This window comes from Caretta caretta, chromosome 14, assembly GCF_965140235.1.
Source record: "Caretta caretta isolate rCarCar2 chromosome 14, rCarCar1.hap1, whole genome shotgun sequence".
Lineage (NCBI taxonomy): Eukaryota > Metazoa > Chordata > Testudines > Cheloniidae > Caretta > Caretta caretta.
The window spans coordinates 40,342,110-40,369,380 of NC_134219.1; the positions used below are offsets into that span (position 1 = coordinate 40,342,110).

At 51.0% G+C, this 27,271-nt stretch overlaps 1 protein-coding gene and 1 pseudogene across 1 annotated transcript; both read right to left on the bottom strand.

The window, feature by feature from the left end:
- LOC125629614 (tripartite motif-containing protein 10-like) overlaps window positions 1–27,271 on the bottom strand; it is a 176,279-nt pseudogene that overhangs the window by 91,845 nt on the left and 57,163 nt on the right.
- On the bottom strand, window positions 5,882–26,646 carry LOC125629613 (uncharacterized). Its single transcript, XM_075119692.1, is given in 8 exon segments — window positions 5,882–10,217; window positions 11,427–11,540; window positions 13,071–13,197; window positions 13,748–13,834; window positions 15,461–15,661; window positions 24,127–25,487; window positions 25,851–25,964; window positions 26,532–26,646. Coding segments are annotated over 8 exon segments (4,245 nt in total). The 3' UTR covers window positions 5,882–8,091.

Sequence of the window (27,271 nt, forward strand, 5' to 3'; positions counted from 1 at the left end):
GAGGGGTGTGGAGACAGTGAATAGGGAAGTGTTAGTTACTCCTCATAACACAAGAACTAGGGGTCACCAAATGAAATTAACAGGCAGCAGGTTTAAAACAAACAAAAGGAAGGATTTTTTTCACACAAGGCACAGTCAGCCTGTGGAACTCCTTGCCAGAGGATGTTGTGCAGGCCAAGACTATAACAGGGTTCCAAAAAAAACCCTAGATAAGTTCATGGAGGACAGGTCCATCAATGGCTATTAGTCAGGATGGACAGGGATGGTGTCCCTAGCCTCTGTTTGCCAGAAGCTGGAAATGGGCGACCAGGGCTGGCCTAGGGAAAATGGCACCCTGGGCAAATTTGCATTTTGGTGCCCCTGGCCCCTGTGGGCATGGCGTGGCCCCCATTGCCCCTGGCCCCTGTGGGCTCCCCATCCTCCCTTCACCCCTAACCCTTACACTGTGCCCCCTTTGTCCCAAATCCCTGCATTCCCCTCCTGTGCCCCTAATCCCTACAACCCCTTCCCTCCTAGTCCTGTACCTCCCTCCAGCACCCCTAACCCCTGCACTGTGCCCTCTTCACCCCAATCCATGCACCCCTTTCCCTCCTACCCCTGTACTACCCTCCTGCACCCCTAATCCCTGTACTCTGCCCTCTTCACCCTAACCCCTGCACTGTGTCCCCTTCACCCTAACCCCTGCCCCTGCTGCACCCCAACCCCTGCACCCCTAACCCCTGCATCCCCCTCCTGCACCCACATGGAGAAACTGACCTGGATGCAGTGATGGAGCAGCTGGCATTGCTGCTCGCTCCCCCACTGGACTGGTGCTCCTCTGCCCCGTGCACCCCTAGGGGGCTGTGAGGCAGGGGAGCGAGGTTGGGGCTCCCTGGGTGCAGGTCACTTTCCCCACGTGGGCTGCATAAGGAGAGGGCAGGAGAGCAGCAGCTCCTGATGCCTCCCAGCACAGCCCATATGTGACTGTGTGTTGTGTTGAGGGAAGTGTGTGAGTACGCTGTCTCATTAAGAAAGCACTCAGGGTCAGGAGCCTGAAGGCCTGTTCAGACACAAGCAGCTGCCAGCTAAATGGAAACCGGGTACATGGGGGGGGCACCCTGACATCAAAACCCCCCCTCCCACCCATACACCCCCACAGCAGACAGGAGGATGCTCCAAGTCAGGAGTCGCCAGGGGCGGCTCCAGGGAGAAACTGGGGGGAGGGGGGACAGGAACAGCAAGGGCTGCACACGTGGAGCAGGCCGGAGGAGGGGCACCCCTGCTCTGAAGGAGTCACCTGGCTTGACTTTTCCTCAAACTGCCCCCTGCAGCTCAGGTCCCTCTTCCCCCATACGCTGCTGCTCCGCCTGCCTGCCTGCCTGCCCGCTCTGCCAGCCCAGCTGGCTCTCGGCAGGTCAGGTGGGAATCAGGCAAACCCTGTGTACGGTGCCCCCTTTGGCGAGCTTCCCTGGGCCCCGCCCCAGCCCCAAGGCCAGGCCTGGGGTGACAGAAGAATCAGGGATGGATCACTGGATGATCACCTGTTCTGTTCATTCCCTCTGGGGCACCTGGCATTGGTCACTGTCAGAAGACAGGATACTGGGCTCGATGGAGCTTTGGTTTGACCCAGTCTGGCCGGTCTTATGTTCTACAATCAAAGCGGGGAAATCAGAGGGATGGGCAGAATTTTTGCAGGGGCCAAAGCATGTCCAGAGGAGGGTGAAACAGGGGAAAAAGGGGGCAGATGGGCAAAATCAGGGAGAGGGTGCAGGAGGTGAGGTTCAGAAAAGGGGAGATGCCCAGCCAGACAGTAGCACAGGGTGAAACCCCAGGACAGGGAGGTGCCACGGGGATCAAAGTTATCACAAATGGGGTGAGCCATCTGCCATGGGTGCCAAAGTAGGGTATGGGTGGCTTTGAGATCCTGGCTTGTCCAGCCCAGGACCTGCATCACAGCACTGCACAGCCCCGCGCCTGCCTACAGCAGCTCTTCTCTGTCTGCAATGACGGACTGATCCGCCAATGGAGCCTTGATTCAGGGAAATATTTTACACACATGCCATAAAACAAACAGATACTCTTCAAGTGTGTTTCTGATGCTTCTATAAATTCCTGCTCAATTTCCATAGGTGTCAAACTTCTGCACAGGGCATCAGAGCAGCTCACCTGTGCTAGATTGCCTGTTTCAGACTCCCTCTCCTGTCACGCATGGGAACTGCAGTTTCAGTCCTTTTATTAAAAAAACAGTCCCTCACCAAAGGCTCTTAAACAAAGTAAGCTGTCATGGGATAAGAGGGAAGGTCCTCTCATGGATTGGTAACTGATTGGATAAGAGATGGAAAAGGGGGATATGATAGAGGTCTATAAAATCATGACTGGTGTGGAGAAAGGAAGTATTTTTTCACACAACGCACAGTCAGCCTGTGGAACTCCTTGCCAGAGGATGTTATGGAGGCCAAGACTATAACAGGATTAAAAAAAGAACTAGATAAGTTCATGGAGGACAGGTCCATCAATGGCTATTAGCCAGGATGGGCAGGGATGGTGTCCCTAGCCTGTGTTTGCCAGAAGCTGGGAATGAGTGACAGGGGATGGATAACTTGATGATCGTCTGTTCTGTTCATTCCCTCTGGGGCACCTGGCACTGGCCACTGTCAGAAGACAGGACACTGGGCTGGATGGACCTTTGGTCTGACCCAGTCTGGCTGTTCTTATGGTCTTAGTATGATTTTTGTGACAGTGTGTTTGGTGCTGTACAAACAAGAGGGCAATGCAATAGCTACCCTCGGGCGATTGCAGGCTAAGTCCAGCTGGGATTTCTCTGTTCCTTTATCCATCCATCTGCAATGTATGTTTTCCTCTCCATCCATTAGCTAGGAGTTACAGCCAATCCTAATCCTCAGAGTGTTTATCTCTGTAGTACAAGGGCTCTCCCTCTATGTTTTATGGGCTGCATTCTGCTCTCAGCTACACCAGCGCAAGAACAAGGAGGCTAACTTCTGATATGGATTTACTTCAGATTTACACCGCTGTAAATAAGAGGAAAATTTGACCCTTTCTGTCCAGTGTGTAAATCTCCTCTCAGCAGTGATGGACAGCATTCCGTCTACAGAATGATTTGGCAGAGAGAGCTGTGTTTGTGGAGTGAGATCTGGGTTTGAGTCCAGGTTCCGCTGCTGTGTTAATGTGTATGGAGAACAAGTTGCTTTCCTCAGTTTCCCCATCTTTAAAACACCCTAAGCACCAGAGCATTGGGTATTCTGCACTATACAATGATTGACGCTTGGTTTCTGACCCAATTAATATTTAATTATTTAAATGAAGTGGAATGGCTTTTACAAGAGAGACTGAGAGAAACCCATACAAGAGTACCCTATAGCTCAGTGGTTGGCTAAGTTCCTTGTAAGCTGCATGGCCATGCAGCAGACATTTAAGTGCCATGTAGGTGCTCAGGGAACCCGCCAAGCTGTGACCTGCCGCGGCTGGGGGAGGGGTGCCTCTTCTCCGGCCCCAACCCAGCTCCAGACCTGCTGCGGCCAGGGGTTGGGCATCACAAATTCAGCCATGGCCCGAGCCTGCTACGGCCGAGGCACCCCTCCCCCGGCCCCAACCAGCCCCGGATCTGCCACGGCCAGGGGAGGGGTGCCCACGGACAGGGAAGAGGTGCCTATCTTGTGGCCTCAGCCCCAGAGCTGCCGCAGCGGGGAGAGGCGCCTCTCCCCACAGCCCAGGTGCTGCTGTGGGGAGAGAGGACTAGGGGGAGTCCTCTCGACCTGCCGTAGCCCCTGAGCACCCTCCTGCACCCCAAACCTCTCATCCCTGGCCCCACCCCGGAGCCTGCACCCCAAGCCAGAGTCTTCAAACCCCTGAACCCCAACCCTCTGCCCTAGCCCTGAGCCCCCTCCCACACTCCAAACCCCTCGGCCCCACCCCTACCACATGAATTTTGTTATGTGCACCGATATGAAGTTGACGTGTCACACATCACCTCCATATTGGTGCACAGAACAAAATTCATTCCACACACGTGTGTGGGAAACATTAGAGGGAACACTGGGTTGATGCCGTCCCCACCCCCGAGGGGTGGGAACTCCCTGTTCAAATCCGGTCTCTGCTTCAGTTGGAGGCCAGATTCTCAGGTGGGGTAAGTTGGCCTACCCCTTCAGGAGCGTAGCCAGCTAGGGGACTACATCCCACCCGCCCTACCGCGCTCTCAGCCCAAGAGGTGGTGGTTTCCCAGCAGCAGACGGTGCTTTAACAAAGCGCTCGCTGCGGGGACAGGACAGCCCAGATGCGCCCGCTGAACTCACAGTGTAGCTGAGATGCGGCTCTTTGCCCGAACCACAGGCTGCAATGCGGGTGTCGTTGCCTTCTTCTTACCCTTGAAACGTGCTTAAAGGGACAGGGAGACGTTCGGACTGCTGGGCTCACTGCCTTGAACTGCTGCTAGGCTCCCTCCTCTGATCCTGAAAAGGAGTCAGCAGAAAACTGCCCATCGCCCGCTCCCGAACCTGGGCAGGAACGCAGTGCTGCGGCTTCTGCAGGGAAGAAGCTCCGGCAGCGGCCGACGGGTGCTCCCTTGCCACACCCAGCCGGAAGCCACATCCGATGAAGTGAGCTGTAGCTCACGAAAGCTCATGCTCAAATAAATTGGTTAGTCTCTAAGGTGCCACAAGTACTACTTTTCTTTTTGCGAATACAGACTAACACGGCTGCTACTCTGAAACCTACATCTGGGGGGAATCCCCCACAGCGCCCCAGTCCCTGCGGGCTCCCCAGCCGCCGCAGCCGGGGGTGGGAGGGAATCAATGTTGCCAGTCAAAGGAAGCCCCAGCTTGAGAACAGCATGGATTAAACAAGTTTTCCAGTGATCCCTCACCAGGCATATGTTGTACACAATATATCAGAACCATACTCAAGCGGTGAACATGGGACACAGGACGTTAGTCATAAGAGGGATGCAGCGTGGGGCGAATGGGGCAAAGAGAGTCTCTGTCATCTCAACACAGGACACTGTGGTAGATGGGGAGGGGGGTGATCAGCTGGGCTGTCAGGTTCCTCATCTCCCTCTGGCCTCAGTGAGGGGGTCGGCCTGGCTTCAAGGCTGCCCAGGTCTGTTGACATCCCCGGCTCCCTTCTTGCCTGCGCCCAACCTTGGCATTTCAGCAATAGGGAGATGCTGCCCCTCCCGCATCATTCTTTTTTGGGGTGTCGTTCATGGTTCTTTAGATTTCAGGGGCAGCTTCACAAGAAACTCACTGGCCAAGTCTAGTTGCTCTCTGGCTCTAATGCAGCGAGTTCACAGTTCTCAGCCTCAGCCGTCTGGCTCTGAGGACCAAACCCAGCAGTTCCCAGCTCTGAGTCCCACCCTTTCTCCTCCTCCGGGCAGTACCTCACCTCTCTGCAGGGATCAGGCAGTAACTTCATTCCCCATTTTGGGCTCACTGTGAATGTATCTGCACCATCAGTGTTTGTGCTGAGAGATACTGATCACTGTCATTGTTCAAACCACACAAAAAAATCTCATGACAAAGGGTTAGATAAAGATCAAAATAAAATCTAAAAAAAGGACGATTCTGGCAAACAATCATTTGTCTTGTGAAGTCATCAATGAATCTGACCTACATTCTGTCAAACTAAACTAATATCAAAGTATGTGACCAAACGGCCTTCACCCACAATCCAGGGTGAGCTATAAAACACTGTCATGTTCATAAAGTGAAATCTCAGAGAATCATTTAAGACTCAAAATCAGGAAAATAAATTTACCCATTTTCTTCTGAAGTGACTAAACCGGCTTCATTTCTTGCCTCATTATTTGGTTGTATTAGTAGCAAAAGTTTTAGCATCAATATAATAAAAGAAAGAGAAAGAAAGGCAAAAAAACATTCCCATCTACAAATGATCTGGACTAGCCTAGCAAAAGCCAGGAAGCAATTTTACCAATAGATGGAAATTTTACAGGGCTATAAGATCTGAAAGTTCAAACTGTGCTTTAAGGTTCATTGGGAGTTCCCTGCCCACGCCAGGTCTGTGACACTTTCTTCTCCAGCCCTCCAGGGTCTGACTTGGGATCATAGACATCAAAACTGTGATTCCTAAGCGTGGAGAGCCAGGGACACAGTGGTTAGCAACACCTTAGGAGGTGGAAGGGTAGAACGGGGACAGGATAAAACTCTGCACTGCTGAGGCAGAGGCTGCTGTGTCGAGAGTTGAGTGCGACAGTGATGGGGGAAGGAGGGAATCCCTCGGACTCACCCTATCGCCCCAAAATAGCACAGAAGATAAAACACCACATTTTACTGTCCCTGCTCCCCATTTTTTAGCATCTGGTGCATAAGGGAGAAAATGTACAAACATGAAATGCACGGCCTGGAGTAATGTGAGATTATCTGGGAATGAGACAATCAGGCCCCAAAGGGGAACTAAGGAACTAATGATCACTCTGTGAATGGGAGGGGGTCAGAACAGATAAGTAAGGGTATGATTTTATTACAGAGGTCACAGAATCTGTGACTTCCAGAGACCTCTGTGACTTCAGCCCATGGCAACTTGGAGCTGCAGGGTCCCCTCGTCACCTGTGGCAGCCAAGAGCTACCCCCTGGAGCTCTGAGCTGCTGCAGGCCGTGAGAGTACCCCACAGGTGGCCCCCAGAGCTCTGAGTTGCCACGGGCGATGGGGCCCAGCACCTCCCAGCTGCCACGGGCGTCGAAGGGCCCCCAGAGCTCTGAAACACAGGGGGTGGGGAGCCCCCAGAGCAGCAGTCAGAGCCCCCACAGCTGCCCAGCCACAGGGGACCCAGAGCCCCAGCAGCAATAGGTGCTGGAGCCTTCTCCTTCCCCATTTTGTCACGGAGATTATCAGTAGAAGTCACAGTCAGGTCACGGGTTTCCATGAATTTTTCTTTATTGCCCCTGATCTGTCCACAACCTTTACTAAAAATATCCAAGACAAATCTTAGCCTTACACATAAGATGCTGAGAGAGAGAGTTTACACTAGGAAATCTGGTGCAGGGTCACAAAGATGTGCTGTCTAATCCTGACCACATTTCCTACCATAGACACGCTTAGAGGCTGATGCTGCGGAAGCAGAGGTGGGATCTCCAGGCCACCCACAAAAGGCCCTGTGGGAATCACCCCGCTCAGTGGTGCTGTCTGAATGCAGAGGGGGTAGGGAGAAGGGGCAGGGAGTGATGAGAGGCAGCATATCTCTGCCTCGTGCTCTCCCTCTCCTCTTATCCCATGTTCCCCAAACACTCGATAGTCCCAGCACCCAGCTGCCCCTGCTTCCCAGCGCCACCAGCCCCAACCATTCAACACCCAGTGTCCTCCCCATTACCCATTGGCCTGGTTCCTTAATGGTTGATTCCCCAGAGTCCAGCACCCTGGGGGATGAGGGGAGGGGAGGGGAGGAGTACCAGCCCCAAGGGACACTCCCCTGCAGTTCCCCCCGTAGCTCCAGTTAAGTGGGGAGCCCAGCCCTGGGACTGGTGGAAGACGGGGACAGGTGTCTAGAGTGAAGGTGGGGCCTGGCACCAGTGTCCTTCTCCTCATCTCCATGGCAGAGGGATCCCGGCTGGGAGGGGGGGACTTCAGCCAGGCAGAGGGAGCGGCTGGAGGAGTTTCTTTCTCTCTATTCCCCCACCTATGGCCCATCGCTCAGCTGCCAGGACTTCAGGAGGGGATGATGGGGGCTTCTCCTCCTCTGCCTGGGGTTTGCTTAGACCAGGCAGAGCCAGAGGGTCACTGACCAGCAAATGCTCGGCTACTGCTTTATCCTCACTCCTGCAATGGGCAGCTGGATAATTGGGAGCCAAATGCCCCTGATGTGTGTGGGAGCAAGGGAATGGATTTTTCACTATGGTCACACTTCATCAAGGCACTGTTTCTATGTTGTTCAGAGGAGTCTCTGATGTACAGTATGGAGTTAGCTCCTCTTGGCATCTTTTCCACAATGAGGACATCTCAGAGGTTTCTACCGTATGTAGATTTGTGAATGCTTGATACTCTGGGAGCACCAAATGAAGCTTCCCCCACATTCGAGGTCTCGCTGTTGTGTGGATCACTGATGTGTGAAGTCAAATTGAATCTTTTCCTGCAGTCAAGCTGTTTCTAGGGTCTCTCACTCTTGTGGATGCTCTCATGTTTGGTAAGCTCTGAACTCTTATTGAAGCTTTCTGCACAATCAAGGTGTTTCGAAGATCTCTCTCCCGTGTGGATTTTCCCATGTTTACTAAGGTGTGAACGCTGACTAAAACTTTTCCCACAGTCCAAGCATGTATGGGGTTTCTCTCCTGTGTGGGTTTTCTGATGGATATTAAGGGCTGATTTCACACTGAAACTTTTCCCACATTCAAGGCATTTATAGGGTCTTTCTCCTGTGTGAGTTCTCCTATGTTTAGTAAGGGCTGAACTTGCGATAAAATTTTTCCCACACTCAAGGCATCCATAGGGTCTCTCTCCTGTGTGGGTTCTCTGATGTGTAATCAGCGTTGAACTCTGACTAAAACCTTTCCCACACTCGAGGCATTTGTAAGGTCTCTCTCCTGTGTGGATTTGCTGATGTGTAATAAGCTTTGAGTTCTGAATAAAACTTTCCCCACACTCACAGCATTTAAAGGGTCTCTCTCCTGTGTGCACTCTCTGGTGTATAATAAGTTGTGATGTCTGAATAAAACTTTTCCCACAGTCCAAGCATTTATGGGGTTTCTCTTCCATGTGAGTTCTCTCATGTCTAATAAGGGCTGATCGCTCATTGAAAACTTTCTCACAGTCAAGGCATTTATAGGGTCTTTCTCCTGTGTGGATTCTCCCATGTTTAATAAGGTATGAACGCTGACTGAAGGTTTTCCCACAGTCCAGGCATTTATATGGTCTCTCTACCGTGTGGGTTCTCCCATGTTTAATAAGGTAGGAGATCTGACTGAAAGTTTTCCCACAGTCCAAGCATTTATGGGGTTTCTCTCCTGTGTGGGTTTTCTGATGTATATTAAGGGCTGATTTCACACTGAAACTTTTCCCACACTCAAGACATTTATAGGGTCTTTCTCCCGTGTGGATTCTTCCATGTTTAGTAAGGGATGAACTTTCAATAAAACCTTTCCCACATTCAAGGCATTTATAGGGTCTTTCTCCCGTGTGTATTCTCCTATGTTTAATGAGGGATCGATTTTCCGTAAAATTTTTCTCACACTCAAGGCATTTATAGGCTCTTTCTCCAGTATGGATTCGCCCATGTCGAATAAGGGATGAACTTTCCATAAAACTTTTTCCACACTCAAGGCATCTATAAGGTCTTTCTCCTGTGTGGGTTCGCTGATGAGTAATAAGCTTTGAGCTCTGACTAAAACTTTTCCCACACTCAAGGCATTTATACGGTCTGTCTCCTGTGTGCACTCTCTGGTGTATAATGAGTTGTGACTTCTGAATGAAGCTTTTCCCACAGTCCAGGCATTTATGGGGTTTCTCTCCTGTGTGGATTCTCTGATGATTATTAAGTTTTGTTCTGTCAACAAAACTTTGCCCACAATTGAGGCATTTATAAGGTTTGTCACCTGTATGGATTCTCTGATGCTTAATAAGGTGTGAGCGCTGACTAAAAGTTTTCCCACAGTAAAGGCATTTATACGGTCTCTCTCCCGTGTGGATTCTCCTATGTTCAATAAGGTATGAGTTCTGACCAAAAGTTTTCCCACAGTCCAAGCATTTATGGGGTTTCTCTCCCGTGTGGGTTTTCTGATGTGTATTAAGGGTTGATTTCACACTGAAACTTTTCCCACACTCAGGGCATTTATATGGTCTTTCTCCTCTGTGGATTCTTTCATGTTTAGTAAGGGATGAACTTTCAATAAAACCTTTCCCACACTCGATGCATTTATAGGGTCTCTCTCCCTTGTGGATTCGCCCATGTTGAATAAGGGATGAACTTTTGCTAAAACTTTCCCCACAGTCAAGACAATTGTAGGGTTTCTCTTTATTGTGACTTGTCTGCAGGTCTGTGGTTTCCTTGGGATCCTGACATCCTCCGCCATGTTGAATGGATTCATCCAGTTTCTTCCCGGGATAGTTTCCCAGCTGCATCTCTGATCTGTCTCGATCTCCCCAGGCATTTCCCTGCTCCAAGCACTGGGAAAAATTCCCTTCGGCTCTTCTCAAAAACATCTCCTGCGGTTCCACTTTCCCAGGACCTTCCTGCTGCTGAGTCTCCTCCTTGTTCTCACTCACTGTCCGATCACCTGCTGGGAGAGAGAGAATCCAGACAGGAGTCACTGCCTGTGCCGGGGAGAAAGGACAGAAAGGGGAATAGCAAAGAGGGAAAACACAACACAGTGACTGTTGGGGAGATGGAGACATTGGATTCTGCCTCCACATCCCACCCCAACACTCCCAGGGAAGCAAAGTCAGGGAGGAAATTCCCGACAGCTAACAGGGTGGGTGGGAAGCTCTGACTGATATTTGCCTTGATGATAGGACACCTGCCTGTGTTCCCTGTAAGCTGCGGGCACAGCATGTGTTCAGGTGCCCCTCCCCACAAGTTGCTCCATCCTGCAGATGCTCCCAGGGTCCTCCTGCTGGCTGTGCAGAGCGGGGGTGGGAGGGTGCTGATGTCAGGGTGTCCACCTCCCCCTATACCCCATCTCCGCAGAGCAGGGCAGAGGGGACAGCATGGCTCAGGAGGACTCGGAGCTGATACGGTCTGAATGGTGGTGCCTTTCTTAAAGAGACAATGCACTGTTTCTGAGATTTCCCCAGCAGCCAGCTCACTCTGTCTGTCTGTCTCTCTCTCACACACACACTCACTCTCCCCTACCCGTGTACCACATCTCCGCAGAGCTGGGGAAAGTAGACAACAGGGCTCAAGAGAGCATTCAGTGAGTGTCTTAAACAGACAGCGAACTGCTTTCCCCAGCAGCCAGCACATACACTGTCTCTGTGTCACACACACACACAGAGTCTCTGTGTGACACTCTCCTCTCAACACCTACTTGTATTATTGTTGATGTTACTTCTTGGTACTTCTTGCAATCACATATATTCTCTGTAATTTTATTCTTCCAAAGTGTGTTATTTTAGTATTTTGACTGTCCATGCATTTCATAATTTTTATTTCTTTTACACTTAAATTTAATTCTTTGAGTAGTGAGTTCTAAAATGCCTAACTTGTCCTGGCTGGAATAATTATCCCTATGGTAACTTTTAAAAAATATATATCATATCTAGGTTTTTTGTTTCTACTGGTAGTGCACATAGGCACATATCTCGGTGCACAAAAAATGTATTCCGCACATGATTGAAAAAATTAGAGGGAACATTGCAGGCTGACTGAAGCCCTGACCTGGGTGAGACGGGGCAGAACTGAGGGCTCTCGCTCACAGCACATTTTGGGAGTCCCAGCTTTTTCCTTCACTCTCCAGACAGTTTCTCTGTCAGTTTCCCTGACTACTCACTTGTGCGGGTGCCTCTCAGGCTCTCCTTTTCCTTGGCAGTCTGGAGGTCCGGGTCCCACGGCTCTTCCCCTTGTTCCAGCCGGGCGATCAGGTCAGGTTTGGGAATGGGGAATCCTGCGCAGGGGGTGAAATCAGGCAAGGTCAGGGTGCATGGAGTCTTGGTAGAGTATCTGACACAAGGAACCTGCGTTCCCTGTAAGCTGCGTGCTGGAGCGGCCACCCAGGAGTGACTGAAGTGTCACAGTTGATTAGGCTCCAGAGCCACTCACATCCAGCAGGCAGCGTGGATTGAGGTGCCCTCCCTCCCCCGCCACCCCACAATGCAGCCCTCTGCCTTGGAGCCCTTGTGGCTCCTGGGACCCTCCTGCTGGCTGTGCAGAGTGGGGGCCGGGGGGTGCTGATGTCAGGGTACCCCTTCCCCCCATCCCTGTACCCCAGCAGGGGAGACGGAACAGCCTCGCTCAGCACTGTGAGCAGGACAGGGTCTGAGGTCTGAACCCCACACACAGAGTCTGCTTCCCCAGCACCCAGCAAACACAATCTCTGCCTGTCTACACACACACACACACACAGAGTCTGTGCCTCTCTACACACACACACACACACAGCGTCTGTGTGTCTACACGCACGCACAAACAGCATCTCCACACGCACAGAGTCGGCGTGCATCTACACACACACAGTCTGTGTGTCTCGAGACACACACACACACACGCACAGTCGGTGTGTCCCTACAAACATGCACAGTGTCTCCACAAACACACATGCACACCAAGTCCGTGTGTCTCTCCACACACAAACACAGTCTTTTATACTCACCTCCCAACACATACTTGTGTTATTGTTGTTTATTACTTCATATTTCCTGCAATGCACATGTATTCTCTGTAAATTTATTCTTTCAAAGCTTGTTATTTTAGTGTTCTGACTGGTCTATGCATTTCATAATTTTTATTTCTCTCTTACATTTAAATGTAATTCGTTGAGTTGTTAGTTCTAAAATATCTAACCTGTCCTGGCTGGAGTAATTATCCCTACCGTAACTTTTTAAAAATATATATTATATCTAGGTTTTTTGTTTCTACTGGTGGCGCACATCCACACATAACAAAATTTATTCTGCACACGGATGGAAAAAATTAGAGGGAACATTGCAAGGAACATTCCCTGAGTTTAAACTGACCCGACATGGGATTGTGGTAACTCAGACTTCTTGGGAGAAGCAGACATCCTGGGATGGGGGTGTTGTTACACCCTCACTAGGAGGTCTCAGGATAGGTGTACTCTCGGGGACTTGCTTTCACACACAGCTCAGGTGTTCAACTCCTGTCTATTTGTAAGCCTACGGAACCTACAACCCTCCCCACGGATGGAGCAAGCAGAACGGTGTGTGAAGGAGAAATAATACAGAGAGGGCAATACCCTGCTTCTGACCCCTTGACAGCTGGTAAAACAGGGATGAATTAGCATGTCCATTAGGTGTCTGAATCCCCTGTTTCCTTGAATGGGTTATAGAGATCTCACCCTGGAGCTGTGGACTACGTGACCCTCCTCCTTCAATCTAACTGACCAGGGAAGAACCTGACCAGATTCAGACACGCAGACCCCATGGCTTCCATTAGCTGAGGCACAGGAATCCCTTACCCAGCGAGGTCACCGTCTCATAGTTCTCCTGCATGACGTCCCTGTAGAGGGCTCTCTGAGCGGGGTCCAGCAGAGCCCCCTGCCCCTCGGTGAAATACACAGCCACCTCCTCGAAGGTCACCGGCATCTGAAACAACAAGTCTCCCCCATTCAGCGCCTGCTGCCCCAGCCACAATCCCACTAGTGACAGGGGAGGAGGTCCAGAGGAGCAGAATCCCACCCCCACCCTACTCAGAGCAGCCAGAAGGCTTCAGGGGACGCAGAGGTGAGAGCTCCTTGTCCCCCCAGCACACGGAGCAGGGCAGGGTCTTCTCATTTCCCACATGCCTGCCAGCCACAGGCTGATACGGGAAGCAGAGCTCTGAACCGGGGGCAGGGACAGGAATCCCCACAGCTTCCCTTCGTATATTTCACAGCAGCCTCTGGCCAGTGGGGTCAGGCTCCAGCACTGGGAGTCTGGTCAGTTTTCCCAGCCCTGCCCAGGGGGGTGTTTCCTGGTTCAGAAACGGGGGGACGTTCCCGTCCTCACCAATGGGCCTGTTCAGAAAATCAGGCTCCAAGTTGAATGTGTCCCAGGAGGATTATCACACCCTGTCCCCTCCCTGACTCCCAGTGGGGGTTTCCTACTCCTCCCCCTCCACAGCAAATCCCCCTGCAGCTCCCTGAAAATCCCCTACCTGAGCTGGCTCCATCACAGCCATTTCCCTTCTCTGTCCCCTGGAAGACAGGACGATCTGGGGCAAAATGTGGACGGGATCCTCAGCCTGTCAGGGAGAGAGGGGCGACGGGGGAGGTTTCAGAAGGGGCTTGAGTCCATTTCACACCCCAACTCCCCCCAGGCTTCCTCCCTGCAGACAGACGCTCTGGACTCTGCCACGCTGGGAAAGCCCTCAGTCACTTTATTACAACACAGACCCGGCCCCTCCCACCAGCACTGAACCCCTGAGACACTTTTAAATGCCCCCAGGGCCAGAGTCTCTGAGAGAAATGCTAGAAAAGAGCAGAATCAAAGGAACCATGTGGGAGATTCCCCCTGATGATCCCCTGATGAGGGCAGAGCATCCAGCTCCTCCCCTTGTTCCCAGGAGAGTCAGTCTCACAGTGTCTCTGAGGACAGCAGCTCTGGAACCCCCAGACCCATGGGGAGCCCCTCCCCCTTCGGTACAAACTCACCAGCAGGTCCCTGAAAGGGGCCCTTTGTGCAGAGTCACTGTCCTGCCCAGCCCCAGCCCTGTCCCCATCACCTGAAGGTCTCTGGCTCAGGAGCTGGTGTCAGAAGAGCCTGGGGCTGCCCCAGGGGGCTAGTTCCAGGTCCAGCAAAAGTCCCCACCCGGGCTGGGCCCAGAGAGGGGGGTTAATGAAGGTCTGTCCCTGGCACAGACCCCGCTGGGGAGCAGCAGTTTCACAGTCTGGGCTCTCAGGCAGAGGAGGCAGCAGTGTCTGACCCAGGGACCTCAATTCAAGGGCTCTAATATCAGGAGCAGAGAGAGACACGCACCAGCTGCCTCCTCTCCCTGAGCAATAATCGGAGCCTTCTGGTGGCAGCAGCTCATGACTGAGCCTCCCTGTCCTGGCCCTGCAGCCCCCAGGGACAGGCAGGCAGAGGCTGATCCCATCGGCCCATCCACACTCACCCCCTGCCAGAGCCAGCAGTGACTCCGGTCAGCGTGGCCGAGATCTGACTCCTGCCCGGAAATCAGACCAGGGCCCTGGGCAGCCCCGAACCCTCAGGAGACAGACCCCAAAATCATGAGTGTGTCTGAAAATAATACACTGGGAGCAGGGCGGGGGGGGGGGGCTGGATATTTGCCGGGTAGCTTCTGAGCCCTTAGGCAGAAGCCTCCAGCTACCCCCAAAGCATCATTGACTAGTTGCAGTAAAAGATACCCATGGAGTGGGGGAGCTGCCTTTGTATCTCTTCCTCTCATTCTCCCCGACCCCTACCCGGTTTCTCCCCCTTCCCCAGTCTGCTCTTGCTCTCAAAGTCTCCCCCGAGGCCCCCCACCCCACATCCCCCCTTTTCCTTCGCTGTGCCTCCCACTCAGAGTTTCCTTCCATTGCAGCCCTGTTCCCATCCGCCCCATAAGTCTCCCCTCATTCTCCTGCATCGCCCCATCCCCCTTCAGCGCCCCCATCCCATCCTGCCCCCTAAATCCCCCCTTACCCTCACACCCCGCCCCCCCAGGGCCCTCTTCAGCACCCTGCCGTGTGTCTGTCCTAGTCCCAGCCCCCCGCCCGCTCCGGGCTGGTTCCCCCCGCCCCGCCGGGGGCTGGCGGCGGCTTTCCCGGGCCCGGGGCAGGGAATCGCAGCCCGCTCCGCGGGGAGCAGCCCGGGGCCAAACCCGCCCCCTGCAGCCCGGGGGTGCCGGGGGGGGGCGGGTCTCTCTTACCTTCCCTCCGAGCGGGGCCCCCCGGGGCAGGGGCCGGGCCGGGAAGGGGCCCTGGCCGGGCTGGGGGCTCTGCCCTGGGAGAGGCTCCCGGGGAGCAGCGGGCAGGGCCCGGCTGGAGGTTCCCCTCTCCCGGCTGCAGCCCGGGCTCCGGGCTCCCAGCACCAGCCGCCGGGGCGCGGGGATCTCGCCGGGAGCCGGAGTCCCCGCAGCGGCTGCGAGTCACTTCCTGCGGCCGGGCCTGAGCCCCGCGATCCTCCCACCCAGCTGCTCCTGGGTCCTAGCGATATCCCACGCTCTGCACTTCGCCTCTCTGTGTCCGGCTTCTGTTGACTCATAGACTTTACAGTCAGAAGGGCCCATCAGGATCATCTAGCCCAGGGGTTCTCATGACCAAATTTTTGGTGGCCTCAGAGTGTTGCCAGCAGCTCCCGCTGGTGGCCGCTCTGACACTTTTCCCTATAATACTTAATTAACTTGTGGAAAAACCAATAAACATGCACAGAGGTAAGCGGAGGAATGGTCCCGATATGGTGGAGAACTTTCCTGGCTTATACCAATCAAATAGCAGAAGGATCTGAGTCCTCGCTCCCACTCCCTTCACCCAGAGGCCTGCCTGCTCCCCAGGACTCCCCTTCCACTCTAGTCCCTGAAACCCCGACAAGGCTGGGCCCAGGATTCGTGAGGGGCTCAATCCCCAATTTTCTTGTGATCACTCAGGACAGGGGCTAGGGCATCCCTACTCCAGGGTGCTCTCCCCACTCCGGATGCTTCCCTGACCATTGCATAGAGTTTAGCACAAATACAATTTATTAAACAGCAACAAATTAAAACAAATTAAGGGAAAAAATGGGAAAGGTTAAAGGAAAAACCATCACCCCGCTCTGTGGGATGAACCACAAACAGGCATTTCTGAAATGTAAGGAAAATTCACAGTCTGTTCCTCACACGTCCCACTCCCAGGCCTCCTGCCCAGGCCCTGGCTGTGCTGCAGGGATGCTGCGGGTCGGACACGTGCTCTGGTGGTGACCTCATGCCCTGATGCTCTCAGTGGCAGGACCTTTCTTCCTAGCATCGCACCCCCATTGGTGTTATGATCCCCCCTCCCAGTCCAGCCTGCAAGCCCTCTTGGCTGGAGATGTCTCCCTGCACTGGTTCCTCTGCCCAGGATCTCCCCTCGCTCTCCCCAGCTGCTCACAGCACCCGGCTCCGGACTGCTCCAGCCCCAGCTTCCCTCTGCCTCCAGCTCAGCTCTCTGGGCTGCACCTCTCTGGCTCAGGCTGGTGCTGCTCTGCTCCCAGCCCAGCTCTGCTCTCTCCTTAGCGCCTCCCACCCTGCTCTGCCCCCTACAGCTCACAGAGAGGATGCGACCCCGGCCTCCTGACTTCCTCCTTGGCCTGCCCGCCCTGTCCACCAGGCTGATCCGCAGCATTGGCCCCTGCCCATTGTCAGTCTCCGGATCTTGAGGCCAACAGTCCCCTTACCCATATACACATCAAAATTGTTATTCATTGCTAGCTAGTAAGTCTGCTGCTGTGAAAAGTGATATGTGTAGGTTTGTTCATATTTTTCACAGCCTCTCAGCTAGCTACCTGGGTGGCCAACTTGGTAATTTTTAAAAACCAGGCACACCAGCAGCCCTGCTGGAACTTCCCCTGCCCCACCTCTTTCCCCCGAGGTCCCACCCTGCCCCGCCTCTTCCCCATAGGCTCCTCCTCTGCCCTGCCTTTCCCCCCAAGGCTCTCTCAGTAACTGGACTTTGGGTATCCGGTCACTAGATCTGACCAGACACCGTCAGCTCCCCCTTTAGACTGGACTTTCTGGTCGAAAACCAGGCACCTGGCCACCCTAGTAGCACCCAACATGCAATAAGTTCTGGGAATGCGTCGGGGACAACTTCTGCTTTCCGCTGGTGGGGGAAGTACCCAGGGGGCAGCCGGGTTAGACTCAGTTCTGACCAGCAGGGAGGAATTTGTTGGTCTAGATGAAATTACTGTAAGGTGGATGCACGACTGGCTGAAAGACTGTACTCCAAGTACTGATTAATGGTATGGTGTCAAACTGGGAGGGGAACAGCCCATACCCTGGCTCCCAGGAGGTAGGTGCTGAGCGATGGCTGTCGCTGCATTCTGGGATTGTGTCTGCACCCTGACACAGACAGTGACTGACACTGCCCTCAGCTTGTGAGTACCCCCTCCAGCACCCAAAACTTCACCCTCCCCCAGCTACCCTCCTCATCAGCGTCCTTTTTGAGAACCTGAAATATGGTCACCCTCGTAACAAACACAGAGTAAAATCTCACCATTCTACATGCACTGGTGTTACACGCATTTCAACAGCATAATATTAAACAGATCATGAGTTTTCCAATGATCCCTCACCAGGCATACTTTGTACATTATATATCATAACCATACACAGGTGGTGAACATGGGGCACAGGGGGTTAGTTACAAGAGGGATGCAGTGTGGGGTAAGTGGGGCAGAGACAGTCTCTCTGATCCCCACACAGGACACTGCAGTAGATGAGGAGGAGGTTGTGACAGGTTCCTCCCAGGGTGCCATCTGGAACTGGGGTACCACTGAGCTCGCCTGACCCAACAGCCAGGACTTCCTATACACTGCACTGCTGTGACCAGCCTGCCAAGCCCTCTCCCAGGCTTCAGTCTGCACTTTACCAACACACATACAGGTAGGGACACACCCAGCTGGAGTTCATATAGACTCTGTGATCGGCTCTGCATGGGAAGGCACAGCTAAGGCTCCTCCCACTTCCTAAGGCATGCCCCCCTACCCCAAGTGTAAACCCAGTGTATACCGTCTTGCGCCGCACAAGGAACTGTACAGCATAAGCTCATGAAATTTGCCCCCTCCCTCAATGTGGAAAGGAATATACACAGCTTTCTGCCCCAAGTTATGACTCCCACACACACTGTTTTAGATAAAGCAAAAACAAGTTTATTAACTACAAGAGATCGATTTTAAGGGATTATAAGGGATAGCAAACCAATCAAAGCAGATAATCTAGCAAATAAACAAAGCACAATCTAAGCTTTATATACTAAAGAGATTGGATATGAGTATCCACGTCTCACCCTAAATAATTATTTAAGCTGATTACAGAGATTCTTAAGGGGCTGGCTGCCCTTGCTTACAGCTTAAAAACCTCAGGTATTCTTCACAGTCTAGAAATCCCTCTAGCCTGGCTTCAGCACTTTCCCCCCAGTTCAGTCCTTTTTCCTCAAGGGTTTCCCAGAATCTCCTTTGGGCAGGGAGTCAGTGAAGAACCATGCTGATGTCTCTCCTCTGTCTTAAACAGCTTTTGTATGTGACGAGCACCGTTTGTCTCCATGCTTGGTTCCCATGCCTTTCAGTGGAAAAACACTGGTTTTCCAAGATGGAGTCCAGTACCAGGTGATCTGGTCACATGACTTTGTAGTGTCACAACAGCTGTGACTCCAGGCTGTTTGTAGGGTTTTCAGGAAGGCTTTCTGCTGGGAGATTAGCTTCTTTTAAAACCTATTGTTCTCCCAAATGGCCCTTCCCAGCCAGCCATTTAGACTGCCAATTAGGGCTGTAGATTAATTGCAGTTAACTCACATGATTAACTCAAAAAAATGAATCACGATTAAAAAATGAATCATGATTAATCACAGTTTTAACTGCATTGTTAAACAATAGGGCACCAATTTAAATGTATTAAATATTTTGGATGTTTTTCTACATTTTCACATGTATTGTATCCTGTGTTGTAATTATAATCAAAGTGCATATTATTTTTATTCCAACTATTTGCAGTGTAAAAATGAAAAACAAAAGAAATAGTATTTTTCAATTCACCTCAGTAAGTACTGAAGTGCAATCTCTTTATCATGAAAGTGCAGCTTACAAATCGACAGTTTTTTGTTACATACCTGCACTCAAAAACAAAACAATGTAAAACTTTAGAGCCTACAAGTCCACTCAGTTCTTGTTCAGCCAATCCCGAAGACAAACAAGTTTGTTTACATTTGCAGGAGATAATGCTGCTGGCTTCTTATTTACAATGTCACCTGAAAGTGAGAACAGGAGTTCACATGGCACTTTTGTAGCCAGCAGTGCAAGGTATTTAAGTGCAAGATATGCTAAACATTCATATGCCCCTTCATGATTCAGCCACCATTCCTGAGGACATGCTTCCATGCTGATGATGCTCATTAAAAAAAAAAATACATTAATTACATTTTTGATTGAACTCCTTTGGGCAGAACAGTATGTCTCCTGCTCTGTTTTATCCGCATTCTGCCATATATTCCATGTTATAGCAGTCTCGGATGATGACCCAGCACATGTTGTTTCATTTAAGAACACTTTCACTGTAGATTTGACAAAACACAAAGAAGGTACCAACGTGAGATTTCTAAAGATAGCTACAGAACTTGACCCAAGGTTTAAGAATCTGAAGTGCCTTCCAAAATCTGAGAGGGACAAGGTGCGGAGCTTGCTTTCAGAAGTCATGAAAGAGCAACACTCTGATGTGGAAACTACAGAACCTGAACCACCAAAAAAGAAAATCAACCTTCTGCTGGTGGCATTTCAGATAATGAAAATGAACATGTGTTCATCCACTTTGCTTTGGACTGTTATCGAGCAGAACCCAACATCAGCATGGACACGTCTTCTGGAACGGTAGTTGAAGCATGAAGGGACATATGAATCTTTAGCACATCTGGCACGTAAATATCTTGTGATGCCGGCTACACCAGTGCCATGAGAACACCTATTCTCACTTTCAGGTGACATTCTAAACAAGAAGTGGAAAGCATTACCTCCCACAAATGTAAACAAATTTGTTTGTCTGAGCGATTGGCTGAACAAGAAGTAGGACTGAGTGGACTTGCAGGCTCTAAAATTTTACACTTATTTTTGAATGGTAATTAGTTTTTTTTGGTACATAATTCTACGTTTGTAAATTCAACTTTCATGATAAAGAGATTGCAGTACAGTACTTGTATTAGGTGAATTGAAAAATACTATTTCTTTTGTTTTTTTACAGTGCAAATACTTGTAATAAAAAATAAATATGAAGTGAGCATTGTACACTTTGTATGCTGTGTTGTAATTGAAATCAATATATTTGAAAATGTAAAAATCATCCAAAAATATTTAAATAAATGGTATTCTATAATTGTTTAACAGTTCGATTAATTGTGTGATTTTGTTAATCTTACGATTCATTGCAATTAATTTGTTTAATTGCATGATTAATCATGATTAATTTTTGTATTCGCTTGACAGCCCTATTGACAATCTTTTGCCTAGTGGGTGTTCCCCAAGTGTAAACACATTTCTAATAGAAATACATAGCCAATATTCCTAACTTCAGATACAAAAAGATAGATGCATACAAATAGGATAATCATATTCAGTAAATCATACCCTTTTCAATGATCTTTCACATGACCTATCTTGAAAAAAATACATCATAGTTATGCTATAATCATACCATAATAGTATCTCTATGAAGAATATGGGACACAGTGCCACAGTGAGCAGCTGAACTGTAAGGTTGCCCATCTCCCTCTGGCCTCAATGCTGGGTATCGGTCTGGCTTCAAGGCTGCCCAGGTCTGTTGATATCCCCGGCTCCCTTCTTGCCTAACACCCAACCTCAGCATCTTTGCAATAGGGAGATGCTGCCCCCTACCCCCGGATCATTTTTTGGAGTGTCATTCATGGTCCTTTAGATTTCATGGGCAGCTGCACAAGACACTCACAATCCAATTCAAGTTTCTCTCTGGCACCGGTGCAGCAAGTTCACAGTTCTCAGCCTCAGCCGTCTGGCTCTGAGGAGCAAACCCAGCAGTTTCCCAGCTCTGTTCCCCTCATCTTCTGCCCCTCCAAATGGTATCTTACATCACTTCACAGATCAGGCAGTAACTTCATTCTCTGTTTCAGTCTCAGGCTCGACCACTGTGAATGTATCTCATACCATCACTGCTTGTGCTGAGAGATATTGATCACTGTCATTGTTCAAACCACACAAAAAAATCTCATGACAAAGGGTTAGATAAAGATCAAAATAAAATCTAAAAAAGGACTGTTCTGGCAAATGATCATTTGTCTTGTCAAGTCCTCAATGAATCTGACCTACATCCTGTCAAACCAAACTAATATCAAAGTATGTGACCAAACGGCCTTCACAAAGAGAGAAAAACTCACAATCCAGGGTGGGCTATAAAACACGTTCTTGTTCATAAAGTAAAATCTCAGAGAATCATTTAAGACTCAAAATCAGGAAAATAAATTTACCCATGTTCTTCTGAAGCCACTAAACCGGCTTCACTTCTAGCCTCATTATTTGGTTGTATTAGTTACAAAAGCTTTAGCATCATCATAATAAAAAAAAGAGAAAGACAAATCTTCCTATGTACAAATGATCTGGACTAGCCTAGAAAAAGCCAGGAAGTAATTTTACCAATAGATGGAAACAGGGCTAAAGATCTGAAAGGCCAAACTGTGCTTTGAGGTTCAATGGGATTTCCCCACCCACTCCTAGGTATATGATACTTTCTTCTCCAGCCCTCCGGAGTCTGACTTAGGATCATAGACATCAAACTGTGATTCCTAAGCATGGAGAGACAGGGACATGGGGGTAAGTGACACCCTAGGAGATGGAGGGGTAGAACGAGGACAGGATAAAACTCTCCATCGCTTGGACAGGGGCTGCTGTGTCGAGAGTGGAGCGTGACAGTGATGGGGGAAGGAGGGAATCCCTGAGACTCACCCCATTGCCCTGAAAGAGCACAGATGCTAAAACACCACATTTTATTGTCCCTGCTCCCCATTTATTTAGCATGTCATTAATTCTTGTGCATAAAGGGAGAAAATGTACAAACACTAATGCTTTTCAGCACGGCCTGATGTAATGTGAGACTATCTAGGAATGAGACAATCTGTCCCCAAAGGGGGAACTCAGGGACTAACGATCACTTTGTGAATGGGAGGGGGTCAGAACAGATAAGTAAGGCTACGGTTTTATTATGGAGGTTGTGGAACTCAGGCAACCTATGACTTCCAGAGACCTCCGTGACTGCAGCCCGTGGTGGCTTGGAACTGCGGGGTCCCCCTGCCACCCATGGCAGCCGAGAGCTGCCCCCTGGAGCTCTGACCTGCTGCAGGCCATGGGGTTACCCCACATCTCCTGGCTGCAATGGGTGGCTCCCAGAGCTTTGAGTCACTGTGGGCGGCTGGGGGCCCCCCATAGCTCCCAGCAGGCATGGATGGTGGGGCGGCTCCAGAGCTCCGAGCTGCAGGTGGTGGCGGGGGGCCCTTGGAGACCCCAGCCAGAGCCCCCGCACCTCCCCAGCTGACATGGAACCCCAGACCCCAGCAACAATAGGTGCTGGAGCCTTCTCTCTCCCATTTTGTCACGGATATTAGTAGTAAAAGTCATGGACAGACTTCCGTGAATTTTTCTTTATTACCCGTGACCTGTCCACGAATTTTATTAAAAAAATATCCATGACAAATCTCAGCCTTGCACATAAGATGCTCAGGGAGAGTTTACAGTAGAAAAACTGGTACAGGGTCACAGAGATGCGCTGGCTAATCCTGACCATGTTTCCTACCATAGACACGCTTAGAGGCTGATACTGCAGAGGCAGAAGTGGGATCTCCAGGCCTCCCACAAAAGGCCCTGTGGGAATCAGCCCCTCTCAGTGATGCTGCCTGAATGCAGAGGGGGCAGGGAGAAGGGGCAGAGAGGGTGAGTGATGAGAGACAGCAAGTCTCTGCCGCTGTGCTCTCCCTCTCCTCTTATCCCACGGTGCCCAAACACTCAAAAGCCCCAGCACGCAGCTCCCCCTGCTCCCCAACCATTCAACCCCCAGTGTCCTCCCCATAACTCATCGGCCTGGTCCCTTAATATTTGATCGCCCATAGCCCAGTGCCCTGGGGGATTTGGGGAAGGGAGGAGTTACGAGCCCCCAAGGACACTCCCCGTGCAAGGAACAGCTCCAGGTCAGTGGTGGAGCCCAGCGCAGGGGCTGGGGAAGATGCGGGGTGGGGACAGGCATCTAGAGTGAAAGTGGGGCCTGGCACAAGTGTTCTTCTCCTCATCTCCATGGCAGGGGGACCCCACCTGGGAAGGTAAGAGAGAGGGGGGAACTTCAGCCAGGCAGAGGGAGAGGCTGGAGGAGTTTCTCTCTCTCCGTTCCCCCACCTGTGCCCCATCAGCTCAGCAGCCAGGGCTGTAGCAGGGAGGAGGAGCTGATGGGGGCTTCTCCTCCTCTGCCTGGGGTTTGCTTAGACCAGGCAGAGCCAGAGGGTCATTGACCAGCTGCTGCTTGGCTGCTGCTGGATCCTCACCGCAGTGATGGGCAGCTGGATCCTTGGGAGCTGAATGCCCCTGATGTGTGTGGGAATGAGGAAATGGGTTGGTCACCATGGCCAGCCCCAGTCAGGGCCCTTAGAGAATTTCTCTGCTGTGTAGAGGAGTCTCTGATGTCCAACATGGTGTTAACTCCATGTGGACCATGTCCCACACTGCAAACATCTCAGAGGTTTCTTCCCTGTGTGGATTTGCAAATGCCTGATACTCTGGGAGCACCAAATAAACCTTCCCCCACGTTCAAGGTCTCTCTGTTGTGTGGGTCACTGATGTGTGTCTGCAGTCAAGCTATTCCTAGGGTGTCTCACCCTTGTGTATTCTCTGATGTTTGGTGAGCTCTGAGCTCTTACTGAACCTTTCCCCACAGTCAAGGCATTTATAAGGTGTCTCTCCCATGTGCATTCTCCCATGTTTAGTAAGATGTGAGCGCTGACTGAAAGTTTTCCCACAGTCCAAGCATTTGTATGGTCTTTCTCCTGTGTGGGTTCTCTGATGTGTAATAAGCTTTGAGCTCTCACTATAATCTTTCCCACACTCAAGGCATTTATAAGGTCTCTCTCCTGTGTGGGTTCTCTGATGTGTAATAAGCGCTGAGCTCCGAATAAAACTTTTCCCACATTCACAGCATTGAAAGGGTCTCTCTCCTGTGTGCAGTCTCTGGTGTAGAATAAGTTGTGACTTCTCAATGAAGCTTTTCCCACAGTCTAAACATTTATGGGGTCTCTCTCCTGTGTGGATTCTCTGATGAGTGGTAAGTTTTGTTCTGTCAACAAAACTTTTCCCACAATCGAGGCATTTATAGGGTTTGTCACCTGTGTGGATTTTCTGATGCTTAATAAGGCGGGAGCGACTACTGAAATCATTCCCACACTCAAGGCATTTATAAGGTCTCTCTCCAGTGTGCAGTCTCTGGTGTATAATAAGTTCTGACTTCTGAATGAAGCTTTTCCCACATTCAAGGCATGTATAGGGTCTTTCTCCTGTGTGGATTCTTTCATGTTTAGTAAGGGATGAACTTTCGATAAAACCCTTCCCACACTCGAGGCATTTATAGGGTCTCTCTCCTGTGTGCAATCTCTGGTGTTTAATAAGATAAGGCTTCCTACTGAAGCTTTTCCCACAGTCTAAGCATTTATAGGGCTTCTCTCCTGTGTGGGTTCTGTGATGTGACATAAGATGTGACGTCTCATTAAATTTTTTCCCGCACTCCAGGCATTCATAGGGTCTCTCTCCTGTGTGCAGTCTCTGGTGTGTAATAAAGTGTGACTTCTCACTGAACCTTTTCCCACAGTCCAAGCATTCATAGGACTTCTCTCCTGTGTGGGTTCTCCAATGTTTAACAAGGTTTGCACTGAAACGGAATCTTTTCCCACAGTCAAGGCATTTGTAGGGTTTCTCTTCATTGTGACTTGATTGCTGGACTGAGGTTTCCTTGGGATCCTTGCATCCTCCGCCATGTTCAGTGGATTCATCCAGTTTCTTCCCGGGATAGTTTCCCAGCTGCATCTCTGATCTGTCTCGATCTTCCCAGGCATTTCCCTGCTCCAAGCCCTGGGAAAAATTCCCTTCGGCTCTTCTCAAAAACATCTCCTGGGGTTCCACTTGCTCAGGCCCTTCCTGATGCGGATTCTGCTCCTTGTTCTCACTCACTGTCCTATCACCTGCTGGGAGAGAGAGAATCCAGACAGGAGTCACTGCCTGTGCTGGGGAGAAAGGACCGAAAGGGGAATAGCAAAGAGGGAAAACACCACACAGTGACTGTTGGGGAGATGGAGACATTGGATTTTGCCTCCACATCCCACCCCAACACTCCCAGGGAAGCAAAGTCAGGGAGGAAATTCCCACAGCTAACAGGGTGGGTGGGAAGCCATGACTGATATCTGCCTTGACACCTGCTGACGGCCGCCCTGACCTGGTTGAGATGGGGCACAACTGACGGCTTTCACTCACAGTAAGTTTTTGGGAGTCCAAACTTTTTCCTTCACTCGCCAGATGTTTCTGTCTCAGTTTCCCTCATTCCTCACCTGTGCAGGTGCCTCTCGGGCTCTCCCTTTCCTCAGCAGCCTGGAGATCTGGGACCCACGGCTCTTCCCCTCGTTCCAGCCGGGCAATCAGGTCAGGTTTGGGAATGGGGAATACTGCGCAGGGGGTGAAATCAGGGAAGCTCAGGGCTCACGGAGTCTTGGTAGAGAATTTGTCACAAGGAACATTCCCTGAGTTTAACCTGACCCTACATGGGACTGTGGGAACTCAGACCCCTTGGGAGCAGCAGAGATCTGAGGGCACGGAGGTGTTGTTACACCCTCACTAGGAGGTCTCAGGGAAGATGAGCTCTGGGGGACTTGCTGACACACACACAGCTCAGGTGTTAAACTCCTGCCTATTTCCAAGCCTGCAGAACCTAGAGCCCTCCCCACGGATGGAGAAAGGTGAACGGGTGTGAAGGAAAAATAATACAGGCAGGACAATACCCTGCTTCTGATCCCCTGAAAGCTGGAAAGATGGGGATGAATTAGCATGTCCATTAGGTTTCTGAATTCCCTGTTCCCTTGAAGGGGGCATGTAGATGCAAATCTCTTCCTCTCTGCAGTTTTGAACAATGCGACCCTCCTCCCCCCAGTCCAACTGACCATGGAAGAACTTGACGAGATTCAGACGTGCAGACCCCACGGCATCTAAGAGCTGAGGGCACAGGAATCCCTTACCCATCACATAGTTCTCCTGCATGACATCCCTGTAGAGGGCTCTCTGAGCGGGGTCCAGCAGAGCCCCCTACCCCTGGGTGAAATACATAGCCACCTCTTCGAAGGTCACCGGCATCTGAAACATCAGTTTCCCCACTCAGCAACTGCAGCCCCAGCCAGAATCCCACTAGTCACAGGGGAGGAGGCCCAGAAAAGCAGAATCCCACCCACACCCTGCTCAGAGCAGCCAGGAGGCTTGAGGGGGTGGGAGACAGTGAGAGCTTCTTGTCCCCCCCAGCACACGGAGCAGGGCAGGGTCTTCTCATTTACCACAAACCTGCCAGGCACAGGCTGATACGGGAAGCAGAGCTCTGAGCCGGGGGCAGGGACAGGAATCCCGACAGCTTCCCTTCGTATTTCACAGCAGCCTCTGGCCAGTGGGGTGAGGATGCAGCTCTGGGAGTCTGGTCAGTTTTCCCAGCCCTGCCCAGGATTTTTTTTTTTTCCTGTTTCAGAAATGGGGGGAAATGGAATAGGCCTGTTCAGAAAATCAGGCCCAGGTTGAACCTGTCTCAGCAGGTTTATCACCCTGTCCCCTCTCTGCTTCACCCTGTCTGTTTCCTGGCCCTACCCCCCTACAACAACTTCCCTGAAAAATTCCCTACCTGAGCTGGCTCCATCACAGCCATTTCCCTTCCCTGTCCCCTGGAAGACAGGACAATCTGGAGTGAAACATGGACGGGATTGCTCAGCCTGTCAGG